General features: G+C 51.1%; 1 protein-coding gene across 3 annotated transcripts in view; it reads left to right on the top strand.

The window, feature by feature from the left end:
- LARS2 (leucyl-tRNA synthetase 2, mitochondrial) overlaps positions 1 to 14,485 on the top strand; it is a 125,944-nt gene that overhangs the window by 74,448 nt on the left and 37,011 nt on the right. For all 3 annotated transcript variants that reach the window (XM_066244936.1, XM_066244934.1, XM_066244935.1), the window contains exons 10-13: positions 5,035 to 5,139; positions 7,911 to 8,026; positions 9,378 to 9,661; positions 13,007 to 13,105. In XM_066244936.1, coding sequence (XP_066101033.1) covers positions 5,035 to 5,139; positions 7,911 to 8,026; positions 9,378 to 9,661; positions 13,007 to 13,105 — 604 coding nt within the window. The remainder of the gene's footprint in view (positions 1 to 5,034; positions 5,140 to 7,910; positions 8,027 to 9,377; positions 9,662 to 13,006; positions 13,106 to 14,485) is intronic.

The following is a 14,485-nucleotide window of genomic DNA, read 5'->3' as shown; positions in this document are numbered from 1 at the left end:
TGCCCCTGGTGGGCGTGCCGGGTGGATCCCGGTCGGGTGCATGTGGGAGTCTGTCTGACTGTCTCTCCCCGTTTCCAGCTTCAGAAAAATACAAAAAAAAAAAAAAAAAAAAGAAAGAAAGAAATAGATTTTGATCAAGTATAGCAAGCATGCAGGTTGCTACAGTATAATCATTACAAATCTGCTGATATTTAAGTTTAAAGGTCAGTTTGTTTTCTAATTGAAAAACTGTCATAACAGAACTTTTATATGGAAGATGAAAATTATCCAACCCTTTAACACAGTACTCTAATTTTTTCATATTTTTATTGTAATGACTTTAATGAGATAGAATTGACATACTACAAAATTCCCTCACTCACAGTGTACAATATAATGGTTTTATGATGTCCCCAAAGTTGTACATCTATCACCAGTTTTAGAACATTCTTATCATCCCCGAAGAAATCCCACACCCTCCAGTGGTCACCCCCATTCCTCCCATTTCCCCCAGCCCTGGGCAAGCACTGATCCACTTTCTGTCTCCAGAGATTTGCCTGTTCTGGACATTTCCTATAAATGGAATCATCTGATATTTGCCCTTTTTGTGACTGGCTTTTTTCACTTAGTGTCATGTTTTCAGGATTCACCCATGTCGTACTGCTTATTAGTACTTCATTCCTTTTCATGTCAGCGTAATATTCCACCATGTGGAGAGACGATGTTTTGTTTACCTCTTCGTCAGTTGACGAATATTTTGGTTGTTTCCACTTTCTAGCTATTACGACTGACGCTGCTATGGACATCCCTGCAGATTTTTGTGTGCCTATGTTTTCATTTCCTTGAGTGTGTACCTGGGAGCAGAATTGCTGGGTCACGGAGTAACTATGTTTAACTGGTTGAGGAACTATCAGACTGTCTCACAGAGCAGCTGCACTGTTTTACCTCCCCACCAGCAGCATACAGGGTTCCGATTTTTCAACTTCTTCACAGCAGTTGCTATTGTCTGTCTTTCTGACTGTGGTCACCCTAGTGGGTGTGCAGTGGTATCGCACGGTGGTTTTGATTTTTATTTACCTCGTGGCTAATGGTTCTGAGCATTTTTCCATATGCTTATTGGCCATTTGTGTTTCTTTGGAGAAATGTCTATTCAGATGCCCATTTTTTAAATTGAGTTATCTTTTTATTACTTCATTTTAATAGTTCTTTACATGTTCTAAATATGTCCCTTATCAGATACATAATTTATAAAACTGTTCTCCCACTCTGTGTGTTGACTTCCCACTTTCTTGCTGGTGTCCTTTGAAGCATAAAGGTTTTAATTTCGAGGAAGTTCAATTTATCTATTGTTTATTTTGTTGCTTTTGCTTTTGATGTCATATCCAAGAAGCTATTGCCTAATCAAAGATCAAGAAGATTTACACCTGTGTTTTTTCTAAGACTTTTATAGTTTTATATCTTACATTTAGGTCTTTAACCCAGTTTTTGGTTAATTTTTATATATCGTGAAGGTTAATTTTATATATGACAAGAGTAGGGGTCCAACTTCTTTCCTTTGTATGTGGTCATATTACTTTTTAATTCATGTGACCACACATGGGTACCTTAAAATCAGAGTGCTTCTGTCTTTATTTTTGGTCTTCATGTAATATGATATCAGAAAATACATGTGTTTGTAAGGTTCACAATTGTTTTTTCCTCTATAGATAATATTTTATCAACTCGATACCATATCCTAAATCTTCCCTATCATATTGAACGTTTGGTCTTTTTCATGTTTGGGGCTGTTATGGAGATAGCTGTTACAATCATTCATGTCCACATAGCTCTCTGCCTCTACAGAATTACTTCCTTAGGAGAGATTCCCAAGAGTGGGATCGTTTGGTCAAAGGTTATGAGCATTTTTCTAGTTCTTGTTACGTGCTGCTTTTGTTGGTCTCTGCAAGGGCTGTGTCGGTGTCCAGCTCCATCTCCAGTGGTGGAGGGATTTCAGTGGATGTTAGCCTTCTAAAAGTGTTCACCGACTTAGATATACAATGATAATTCTTCAAGGTTCCTTTGATATCTATGTTTCTTTTTAAAGATTAATTTGTGGCCCTGGCCGGTTGGTCGGCCTGGCATGTGGGGGACCCGGGTTTGATTCCTGGCCAGGGCACATAGAAGAAGCGCCCATTTGCTTCTCCACCCCCCGTCTCCTTCCTCTCTGTCTCTCTCTTCCCCTCCCGCAGCCAAGGCTCCATTGGAGCAAAGATGGCCCGGGCGCTGGGGATGGCTCCTTGGCCTCTGCCCCAGGCGCTAGAGTGGCTCTGGTCGCGGCAGAGCGATGTCCCGGAGGGCCAGAGCATCGCCCCCTGGTGGGCAGAGCGTTGCCCCTGGTGGGCGTGCCGGGTGGATCCCGGTTGGGCGCATGCGGGAGTCTAACTGTCTCTCCCCGTTTCCAGCTTCAGAAAAATACAAAAAAGAAAAAAAAAGATTAATTTGTGTTTTTAAATCCAAGTTATGTGTGTACATGAAAAGTCAAAGAATACTACTAACAACAACAACAGTGGCCTTTTTACCTAACCACTTGTAGTTAATTTGGGTGTGTATTCCTTCGGATGTAGTTTTGGTGGCTGTGACAGAGTCCTACTAGAGAAACAGTGACTTAAAAGAGAGAAGCTCTTTCTTTAAAAGACCAGTTCCTGTCTTGCCCACATGGATCTCAGAGTGAGCGTGATGAGTCTGCGTGGTGAGGGGGTCGGGGCCAAGGCTCTTTCTGCCCTCCTGCTGCACCCTCCCAGGACTCGCCCTCGCTGCCTGCGTGCTCCCAGATGTCCTGCAGTCATCACGGGGCAGTGAGGAAGAGGGGGGAGGAAGGGCGTGCCCTTTCCCTCGGAGAGCATGAGCTGGGAGTTGCGTCTGCACATCCCCGTGGCCACACCTAGCGTCGGGGGTGCTGCCCAGTGCTGCCATTAGCTCTGCAGCCATGTGTCCAGCTGACACATGTTGCTGAGTCAGAAGGGGAGGCAGACACAGGGTCCCCCAGCAGGCGGTGCCGCAGGCTGTTTCTGCAGTGCAGACCCCCACGTGTCTGTACGATGCGCCTTCTTTGCGGTCTCTCGATTCTCCAGTTCCAGACGCTGCTTAGTGATGTGGACCCTCATTTCACCAGCCCTCCCCTGCCATCCTCCTAAGGACATTCTGTCATCACTGCGGAATTCGCAAATATACACCTCGTCTTTGAGATGGTACAAGATGGAATCAGAAACGTGGTTCTCCGCTTTGAGAAGGGTCAGCCCTCAGGCAGCTTGGGCAGCAGGTGCTCCCAGCCCTGGTACCATGGGTGCCGGCTGAACGTCAGCCCCGGAGACCCCAGTGGGTTGCATTTCACTCTGTCCCCACCGTTCCCCATGCTGGCTTCCTGATGCCCAAGACAGGAGAAAATGAGAGCTGGCTTAGATGCCTACAGAGCCTGTCTTTACCTATGATCAAATAAATCTAATTCCTAGGCTTGTTTTAGCTTGGGGTTTGTAAAACATATTTTAGATAATTATATAAAGTCTTAAAACCAAGGGTCAATAGTAAGGGTTCATAAATTGCTCTTGTTGTAATAAGCTCAAGTGAACTCACTAATCGAGTTTCCTCTCATCCCTCTTCCTTTAGGACTTTATTTGGGTCTTTTTGTTTGTAGTTCTACGTATATTTAGTGCAGATTCATGTATGTATGGCTTGTCTCCTTACTGCAGTAGGTTGTAAGTGGCTTTAAGATCTCATACTGTTTTGGATAGTTCCAAACTAAGTATTTTATTATGACTACATAAGGAGTGTTCACAGCTGAGCCAAGGATGCTATGAGTACATTTTCCTTTTTATATATAACTTTCTGTTTTTCCTGAATTTCACAATGTCCTCTTTTCTTATTTTCATTTGCTTTGTATTCTTTGAATTTCTAAGTCTTCCCACACCCTCCCAGAGCTCTTCACACTCCCCTCAGCACAGTTTTCTACATAGTCCAACCTGTCAGATAATGTGTCGGTCCCCTTTTTATCCTGCAGAGGCTTTCTGGGGCTTCTCTGTGCTGCTCACTTCTGACCTGGTCACCCTCCAGGCCTCTGGTACACACCTGTCATCTGAGGACTTTCCTCTGTTTTTATTCTGCAAATAGCCTACCCTCTTTTCTATGTTGTTTCCTGGACCCTGTGTCTGTGTCTTTCTTGGTTTACGCCTTCCTTTTGCAGGAGCACACCCTCCAGTAGCTCCTGAGAAAGGGTACGTGAGAGGAGACTGCTTCTGTCTTTGTGTGTCTGGAAATCTCTCTGCTCGGTCATTTTCTACTTTCTTGTTCACTTCCGTCTTCAGGTGTTGCGGTTTGGAATTCCAGACGTCTTCCAGTTTTGCCGTAGGTAGATTGCTCTGTTGCTCCTTCGGCTATTTATATGAGGTATTTTTCAAAAGGAAAGGGGGTTGGTGGGAACATCTTTCCCCCACCATCTGGAAAGTAAAAATAGTTATGAGCATGAGTGAACATTTTGGATTATTTGTTCAATCTTTTGATTTTCCACAGGTGTGGATTTTCCATTAAAAACAATCAGCATAAAACACAGAGGTTCTGGCCCTGGCCGGTTGGCTCAGTGGCAGAGCGTCGGCCTGGCATTCAGGAGCCCCCGGTTCGATTCCCGGCCAGGGCACACAGGAGAAGCGCCCATCTGCTTCTCCACCCCTCCCCCTCTCCTTCCTCTCTGTCTCTCTCTTCCCCTTCTGCACCCGAGGCTCCATTGGAGCAAAGATGGCCCGGGAGCTGGGGATGGCTCCTTGGCCTCTGCCTCAGGCACTAGAATGGCTCTGGTTGCAACAGAGTGACGCCCCAGATGGGCAGAGCATTGCCCCCTGGTGGGCGTGCCGGGTGGATCCCAGTCGGGCGCATGCGGGAGTCTGTCTGACTGCCTCCCCGTTTCCAGCTTCAGAAAAAAACCCCAAAAACCACAGAGGTTCTAAAGCTTCTTTTTCTCCTACGTCTCCTCTGAGATTCAGGTGCCCCTGCTGCCCGGCATCCACAGCTCCTTGCTCTCATTTTCAGATTGCCTCACGCCCGTGACAGCTGTGAACATGCTCACCCAGCAGGAAGTCCCTGTTGTCATCTTGGCCAACGCTGACTTGGAAGGCTCCCTGGATTCAAAAATAGGTAAGTAGCTATTCAAATGTAACCGCGATCGTGTATTTAGCCGGCTCCACATCAAAATAATAGCCTGTTGCCGTCAGGTGAAAGAGCTGAGTATTGACTCCAAGATCCCTTTGGCCTCTTCGTAGAGATGGGCGCCCCTTCATTCAGTCGCCCCTTATTTAAGAACTACATTTGGAAAACACCAAGTGTGTCACGCCTTGTAGTTGCTTATTGAGGATAATAAAAGATGTCTGGCCCGCGGATCTGGCCCACAGAGCCCATCGGCGAGACTTGTATCTGTGATGATGGGTGCAGTACAACTTGGGTAAAAATCCCATTTCAGAACTCGGGACCAAGGGCCACTTCTGAGTTGGGGGTGCCACGCACAGACCATCGACACAGGCTGGGTTTCCGGTGAGGGCTTTGTGGAGGAGGCGGACTTGAGCCGCCGTTCAAGAGAAGGAGCGTGCAGCGACAGAAGCTCGAGGGCATATCGAGAGCTGCAAATTGGATCTTCTTGGCAGCCTTGCTCCTTCGTGAGAGTTCCAAACGCTTGTCACCTGACAGGAAGTCTGGGCAGGAACCGAGGACAACAGCCTGAGCCGCCAGCCCGTCCACGATCTGCCTTCGGGGCGGGCCCACGCATGTGTCTCTCTCCATCACCCCTGCGGAGACTGCGGCCTGTCCCCGGAGCGCCAGAGCCCTGCAGAGAAAACTGTTCTCACACCCTGTTTCCTAGCGCACCGAAGGAATTACATTTCTTATCAAAATCCTGTTCTTCCTCACGGTCCTCAGATCCGCCTTTGACGAAGTGATTTGCAGAAACGCCAACACAGTTAACAGCTATTCAGCTGTTCAGGTCATTCTCTCCTGACAGTGTAAACCCAGAAAGTGTGTGATTTAAAGGAAATAATACCTCCTGCTGCTTTTATGCATTTTATAATTAGTCAAATTCATTAATACATCTAACCTCAGTAAACAATAAAGGAAGCTCTTACCAATGTAGCTTTTTTTGTTTTCTTTTGGTATTTTGAGTCAGAGTACTGACTCATATTGTTGATGAAGGGGGAAAAAAATCTGGTTTTTTTAGGTGTGCTTGAAAAAACATTTTTCCTGTTGCCTTGATTTGCCACCAAATACTTTTGAGTTATTGCCTCTTGCCCTCCAAGAAGAACAGGAACAGAAACCAAACAAGAGAAAAAGCAGTAATTTCCCAGCTCACCTGCACATTACGAACAGCGCAGTGCTCTGAGCCCACGTGGCCTAGAGCATTCTTTATGTGGTCAGATACATTCTGTGTCACAATACCTGCCCTGGAATGTTACTCCTAGTCACTCCAGACCGTACACGTGGGGAATGTGGTCAGTGACTCTTCCCTTCTTGACCGTGGACGCTTTCAGTGATGTTTATTATTTGCCACTTGTCCTCACCCTTCAGTCTCTTTCCGGTGCTCTGGGAGCACTTACTTGCTTCGTTAGGTGTTTTCCGACAATAGTCCCGTCAGGCACACCAGCCCCGGAGCCTTCCCTCTCACCAAGGGGCCTCAGAGCCTGTCTCCCAGCGCGCCCGAGGGACCGTTCACGGAGATCCGACTCAAATGTTTTGTGCATTGCCCTTTCATTTGTCTGTCTCAGCTGCCACAAGATGTGTTGTGTCCACAAGGACGCCAGCAGTTGTGACAGTGGACCCTTCAACAGGGGTTCTCATCCAGGGGTGGTTTGGCCACTTCAGGGACATTTCTGTTTGTCACGGCGTAGAGGGTGCCCCTGGTAGGGACCAGGGGTGCCGCACCAGCCCAGCCGTACAGAACCAAGAACAGAAATCCTGTTTTTATGAATCTCCGGAGCCGAAGCAGCAGGCGGGGCCCTTTGCACTAGCGATTTACTTACGTGCTAGTCCTTCTCCTCAAGGACGTGAGTGGGCTGCAGAAGAGACGTCTGTTCAGAATGTGCTCTGCCTCTGGGAACACAGCACACAGCACAGCTGCCAGCTTCCGGCTGCCTGGCTGAGTGGCTCTGCAGCCACTGGAGACGGAGGCCCGGCTCCTCGGGAGGACGCGCTGTCCTCTGTCGCTGAGGGGCCACAGAGAGGAGGCTTCCCGACACCTGTGACTTAGTAGTTCAGGGACAAAAAGCACCTCCAATTGCATATTTTAGAATTACAACTATTTTTAAAAAGAAACTAATCAAAGGAAGAAGACTTAGACCCTGGCCGGTTGGCTCAGCGGTAGAGCGTTAGCCCGGTGTATAAAAGTCCTGGGTTTGATTTCCAGTCGGGGCACACAGGAGAGGCGCCCATCTGCTTCTCCACCCCTCCCCCTCTCCTCCCTCTCTGCCTCTCTCTTCCCCTCCCGCAGCCAAGGCTCCATTGGAGTAAAGTTGGCTGAGCGCTGAGGCTCCATGGCCTCTGCCTCAGGCGCTAAAATGGCTCCGCTTGCAATGGAGCAACGCCCCAGATGGGCAGAACATCGCCCCCTGGTGGATCCCGGTCAGGCACATGCAGGAGTCTGTCTCTCTGCCTCCCTGCTTCTCACTTCAGAAAAATTACAAAACAAAACAAAAAAAGACTTAAAGGGAGCAGCACCAGGATGGTCCGCTGGCTGCTTCAGGGCAGTGGGCTTCCTTCTCCAAGCCTGTCCGCCCCGTTCCCGGTGAACATGGTTGTGCCGTGCTAGCTTCTGTAACGAGAAGGTAGCCTCTCCTGGAGAAGCTACGGCTGAGTGTTGGTGCTGTTGATCACTGTGTGATTTGGGCGTTTGCAAAGGAGATGTGCGTTTCTTCCCCTCTCGATAGGAATTCCCAGCACCAGCCCGGAGGACACCGCCTTAGCCAGCGCCCTGGGCCTGTCCTACACCGAAGTCATCGAAACCTTGCCCGATGGCACGGAGAGACTGAGCGGCTCCGCTGAGGTTGGTGCCCTGCGGCCTTGGCCTGCGGGCTTGCTTCTAAATTCATGACCTTGACGGGAGTCTGATGAGACTTCCTTCTTTGGTGCAAATTACAAACTGCCATGTTGCTCATTCCCTGCACCTGACAGTCTTGCAGCCTCGTTTCTTAGGCTGTAAAAACAAAAGAGCGTTCTTTTTCAAGGTCTAAGTTTATCAGCTCTAAGGCGAACCCAATTCTAGAATAGGATTGCCATCATAGTAGCTAAGCTTTAAGTGGGGTCTCTCCTGCTAGAGAAAAGTGGCCTCTCCCAGGAAATCCCTTTTACCCGTGAGCTTCTGCAGTGTGAGGACAGGGATGTGTGGAGAAGACAGACTCTCAGGAGAGCCCGTGAGCATGTGCACCACGACCGTGTACAGCAGTTGGGGTGCAGGACACAGAAGTGTCCCCCCAGAGAGACCGTGGGTCTTTGGAGAGAGCTCTGCACCTCAGGAGACACTTGGGGTCCTTAATGAGAAGATCTGCTTTTGATAAACATAGCTGTTCTTTTTTACTCCTCTGTCTCTATGACTGAGCGCCTTGAGGGCGGGGTGGGTCAGGCTTGCCTTTGTGTCCCCGCTGCTGAGCCCCAGTTGGGCTCAGCATTCCTGCAGTCCGTCCGTCCTCCCTGAACCAGTCCCAGGGACCCACAGTGCACACTGTGGGGGGCAGGCCGTGCTGGCCTGGTTCTTGTCATTAGTTTTATTCTCTGAGAAGCGGCAAGTGAGAAGAGAGAACCTTTTCTGCTGTTAAGGGCCTACCCTGCTGTCTGTAAGATGGGAGCATTTGGGTGGGAAAGAGTGGCCCTGGTTCTCGAAGCTGGGGCCCAGTGACCAATTCCTGCTTTGGGGCGATATTGAATTTTTCTTTCTGGGTATTTCCTGGCCACCCCCTTTACCCCCCCGGACAGAGGAGCAGTCATTAAAAATACATGCGATGCAGTTCTTTACTGGAGGCCGAATGCTGGTGTTTGATGCTCCCCGCAGGTGGGGCCCGGGAAGCCCCAGAACCTGGGCCACTTCACCCCTTAGGTGGCCCAGTGGGCACAGCCCCTGGGGCCCCCCACCTAAAGGCTTCCATTTCTTTTAAAATAAGAAGGAAAAAAAGGGGAACTTTCAGGATCAAAAATTATATTCACTTTTATTCAACACAGTCATAACATGTGATTTTTAGTGTCGTCTTGGGAGGAGGGCATGCCCCCAGCAAGGCCAGGGCACCGAGGGCTCTCGAAAGCCGTCCTGCGCGGAGCCACACAAACGCGGCAGTCCCCGTGGCGCATGGGATGGCCACCCGTTCCTGTGCAGGAGGAACGGGAGCTCTCTCCCTCCCCCCCAGTTCACAGGTATGAGCCGGCAGGACGCGTTTCTAGCCCTGACTCAGAAAGCCCGGAGGAAGAGAGTGGGCGGCGAGGTGACGAGCGATAAACTAAAGGACTGGCTGATCTCGCGGCAGCGCTACTGGGGCACACCGATCCCTCTGGTCCACTGCCCGGCCTGCGGCCCTGTGCCCGTGCCTCTGGACGACCTGCCCGTGACCTTGCCCAGCGTCACGTCTCTCACGGGCAAGGGAGGCTCCCCGCTGGCCCTGGCCTCGGAGTGGGTGAACTGCCCCTGCCCTCGGTAAGGAGCCGCGTCCCTCAGCCGAGACTCTGCCTGTGGCCCCGGCTCCCCGCTGGCCCTGGCCTCGGAGTGGGTGAACTGCCCCTGCCCTTGGTAAGGAGCCACATCCCCCAGCCGAGACTCTGCCTGTGGCCTCGGAGTGGGTGAACTGCCCCTGCCCTCGGTAAGGAGCCGCGTCCCCCAGCCGAGACTCTGTCTGTGGCCTCGGCTCCCCGCTGGGATTTCAGACTCACTTTTCCCCTGAACCAACTCTGCTCCCTTTTTCTGAAACGCCCACCAGACTGTAAATATGAAGGGTACCTACCGTAGGTCTTTCTGGGACCTTTGAGAGAAGGGGCGGGAGTCTGGGGCCCAGCCACCATGGTGATGGGCACCCTCGTCCCTCCTCTGGGCTGGGGGGCAGCAGTGTCAGCTTACATCCCAGAAGCATCCCATCCAGCTGTGGTCGTAGCTTTCTGCAAGGCTGCTCTCTCCATCTTACGCTCCAAGAGCCCCTTGGAGAGGAGAGAGTGTTTTCTTCTCCCTTCCTTACAGTTTTCCCGTCTAGTGACTGTGGTCGCGGTGGAGACTGTATCACAGGGAACAAGTAGAAGCTACCACAGCCCGTGTGCCCGGGGGTTCACTCATTAATACACTGAAATGTGGCCCTGGCCGGTTGGCTCAGCGGTGGAGCGTCGGCCTGGCGTGCGGGGGACCCGGGTTCAATTCCTGGCCAGGGCACATGGGAGAGGCGCCCATTTGCTTCTCCACCCCCCCCCCTTCCTCTCTGTCTCACTCTTCCCCTCCCGCAGCCGGGGCTCCATTGGAGCAGGGATGGCCCAGGCGCTGGGGATGGCTCCTTGGCATCTGCCCCGGGCGCTGGAGTGGCTCTGGTTGCGGCAGAGCGACGCCCCAGAGGGGCAGAGCGTCGCCCCCTGGTGGGCAGAGCGTTGCCCCTGGTGGGCGTGCCGGGTGGATCCCGGTCGGGCGCATGCGGGAGTCTGTCTGACTGTCTCTCCCCGTTTCCAGCTTTAGAAAAGAAAAAAAAAAAAAAGATAAAAAGAAATATGCCACATGTCCCTTCTCCTTTTGGAACTGGGGTTGTGTTTCTCTGTCAACTCGCTGGCCTGTCTCAAACAATGTTTAGGACACCTTATCAGCCGATTCCGTAAATAAATAACCCATGGCAAGCTCTGGAGTTTTCCTTCTTCCTTTGTTGGAAAAACCATTTTTCTCTACTTTATAGATCACGATGAGGAAGTTTTGAGATAATTTATTCCCCTGCCAGTACAGAGCTGAGTTACGAGGTTGGTAATTAGGTAACCACCCTTCAGGCTCAGGACTCAGACAGTAATGGGTTCAAGTCCTGGCTGGGCCTGTTAACTGGCTGTGTGGCCTTTGGAAGGTCACCTAACTTCTCTGAGCTTCGATTTCTTTGTCAGGAGCTAAATTAATCCCCTTGAATCTCCTTTCAGAAGACTCCATTAACACGTGTAGTTCTGCACAGTAGCACCTACATTTAATAAATAGTGTTTGTTACCAACCTCTTTTGTGTGTGTGTGACAAAGAGAGAGACAGAGAGAGAGACAGATACGGACAGACAGACAGGAAGGGAGAGAGATGAGAAGCATCATTTCTTTGTTGTGACACCTTAGTTCATTGATTTCTTTCTCATATGTGCCTTGACCAGGGGGCTGCAGCAGACCGAGTAACCCCTTGCTTAAGCCAGTGACCTTGGGTCCATGCTGATGAGCTTTGCTCAAACCCGATGAGCCCGTGCTCAAGCCGGGGACCTCGGGATCTCGAACCTGGGTCCTCTGCATCCCAGTCCGACACTCTATCCACTGCACCACTGCCTGGTCAGGCTTGTGTTACCAACCTCTTAGCTTCCTACCAGGCCCACAGCCCTCCTAGGTACTTCTGAGACTTGAGATGGGGCTTGTAGGCAGAAACCTAGGAAGCTCTGGACCATTTTAGGATAAGTGGGAGGTGGGGAGTGGCTCTTTCGCTGGTAACATTTGTAAAGCCAGTATGAACTTATGAACTACTGCACAGATGCGAGAGATAAACGCAGCCTTTCTTTTGTTTAAAAATTAGAAACAGACTCCGAGCCCTTGCATCCCAGATTAGCAGAAGATGCATCACTTCCTCCTAGGGCTCCTTAGGCCCCTCCTTGTCCTCCAAGAACCCCCGAGGACGTAACTGCCCACAGCGTGGTGTTTGGAGGGGTGGTCTTCTTGCTTCCATGCCTCAGAACGGAGCATCTGGAATCCCAGCTGAGTGTTTCCTGCTGTGGCTTCTCACTGCCACCAAGGGTGCCTGTTAGTAGCTGATAGCCCGTCCCCTGCTGGTCCAGGCCTTGAGGGGGCTTCCACAAGGCTGAGCCCCCTCCTAGGCTGAGCCTGACTAAGGCCACCCTCGCTTGGGTCCCTCAAACTTGTGTGTGGCTCTTGGCGCCCAGTTCCTTCGCTCCCGGGGCCACCACCCTAGGAACAGTCTTCACAATAGGTTCAGCCGCTGGGCCCTGTGGCACCTCCGTCCCCCTGGCACCTCTAGCCTCGGGAAGAGGACTGCCTTGGCTTGTCAGCCCCTCACTCACCAGGGCTCTCCGTTCCCTTCCTGGAGCAGTGCGTCTGTCCTCACCCTTCTGCTAGGAACCTGGGTTAGGCAGTGGAGGTGGGTTCACGTGTACTAAATAGCTCTCTGGAGGGGGCTTCCGATTCAGCCCACCGAGGGCCAATGTGGGGCTTCCTGCTCGACACCACCTGTCACAGCGGTGGGAGGCGGTGCCCACCGTGGATTCTCACCTGCTGGTATGACTCAGCCCCGGCACGCTCTGCCTCTGGGCCTCCAGAGTGATCTCCCTTCTAAGGTCACCCCAGTGGGTTTCTGCACCCCGCCCCCTAGAGCAGAGCTTTTTTGAAAAAGTGCCAGTTTATTTTCCAGCACATCTTGCTACGTTGGGTTTTCAACTTCTCTCCGTAAATTGATTTGCCTCTTAAGCGTCATAAAGGAGGCCCTTGGCTGGAGGCAACCTTGACCTGCCGGAAATAGAAGTCACTGTGCAGGAAGGACACTCCTTCTCGTCTTGTCATTTTAAGATGTTAGATATTCTACCAGGTTAAATTCTGAGACATGGAGAATAAGGCTTTGAATTGTTAAAGGTCGAAACTCTTATTTTGTACATTTCCATCGTTAGGCTTCCAATGCCAAAAGAGAGCTGTCTCTGAATTGTCTTTTCCTGATGTGGCATCGTTCTTATGACATTTCAAGTTCATGCTAGTTACCATAGCTTTCTCAAAAGCTGGTGGGAAACTGCATTAATATTTAAAAGAAACCAACTGATGAACTCCCTGTATTTCTTAGGTGCCAGGGAGCCGCCCAGAGAGAGACAGACACGATGGACACCTTCGTCGATTCTGCCTGGTACTACTTCAGATACACGGACCCCCAGAACGCGCACAGGTAGAGAGCCCTGTCGAAATCTCCGGACGTGTCAGTGAGGGTCTTCCAAGAAGTGAACGCCCGTTGACGTGGACTTAGATGTGGGAGGCATTTCCTGGGGGGGGGAGCGCCTATGAAGAATGAAGGGCGAGGGAGGGCAGGGAGCGCCCTTGGACCGGGACGTGGGTCCCACAGCTGGGAAGGGAGCCCGGGAGGGGCGTGGCTGGGCAGGAAGAGCCTCAGACCACAGTGCAGCTCCAGGAAAGCCTCAACCGGGCCCACTGGAAGCCCGGGCGAGGTGTGAGGCTCGTCCACCGGAGAGTCCCAAGTCCTCTCCGCCTGGTCCGCGCCCTCTGGGACAGCGTGGACCCTGAGTGGATTTAAAGATGGGATTGCTGGGAGCTGTTGTGCCCCTTGTCACAAATCATGTAGAGGGAGAGCACATTAGATGATTGAATTAGATGCTTTACAGCCGAGGAAGTCAGTCCCGAGTACAAGAAAGATAAAACGCAGGAAAAGGAAGGAAATGCCGTCCTAATGCCCCATTGGCCCCGCGCTGACCTGCATTTATACGATTATAAAGACCTAATGTTATTCACTGAACTGGAAATAATGATGTAACTGTAGGAGGGTAGGAAGCAGAGAGTATGGGAGCTGAGAAACATCACCTCTTATCACACACAGTCAACAGTTAACATCTGAACCCGATCAATGAGCAAAGGGTATGCAAGCATTTATAATAATTGCTAGAAGAACAAAGCATGGGGGGGTAGTGAAGGAGTACGGGGCGGAGACCACTGTTCGGAACTGGGGACCTTCGGTGCCGGCTGCTTCTCCGCTATGTGCGTGTTTCCTGGTGGTGGGCTGTGGAGGGGGGGGCAGGGAAAGAAGGGGACGAGAGCAGTGGGTGTATAAGCAGAGAGAGAATGAGAATGAAAGAAAACTATTGCAGAGCAATGAAAAAAGAACTATTAGAAAAATAACTGTTCAGAGACCTTGCAGGCTTGCTCTCGTCTGTGGGAGGGCTATTATTCTGAAAGCCTGCAGCCCATGAATAAAAACGCCCCTTTTTCCTCCTTGGTTGTAAAATAATGTGTTTCCCCTGAGCCCGGAGCTCCTGCTCTCCCCCACCCTGCCGGGCAGCCTTGCGATTCTGGCATTTGAGTTCAGGCCACCTGAGTGGGACCCGAGTAAACAGCAGCCAGCAAAGGGGAACCACCCGGGTGGCCCCCGGCTGACCTGCAGAGGGGCCCCTCTTCTGGGTCTTCCTTCTGGAAGGGGCTATGGGCATTCCATCTAGTTATAGCTGGCTTAGGGTCCAGGGGACTCGAGGCTTCTCAGAGAGGATGGAGACTGTAAGTGACAATGATGGGCCCCTGCTCTCCTGGCGAGAGGCAGCCC

Source organism: Saccopteryx bilineata, chromosome 10, assembly GCF_036850765.1.
Source record: "Saccopteryx bilineata isolate mSacBil1 chromosome 10, mSacBil1_pri_phased_curated, whole genome shotgun sequence".
Lineage (NCBI taxonomy): Eukaryota > Metazoa > Chordata > Mammalia > Chiroptera > Emballonuridae > Saccopteryx > Saccopteryx bilineata.
The sequence above is the reverse complement of the archived record's forward strand: the minus strand, read 5'-3'. Positions and strand labels throughout refer to the sequence as shown.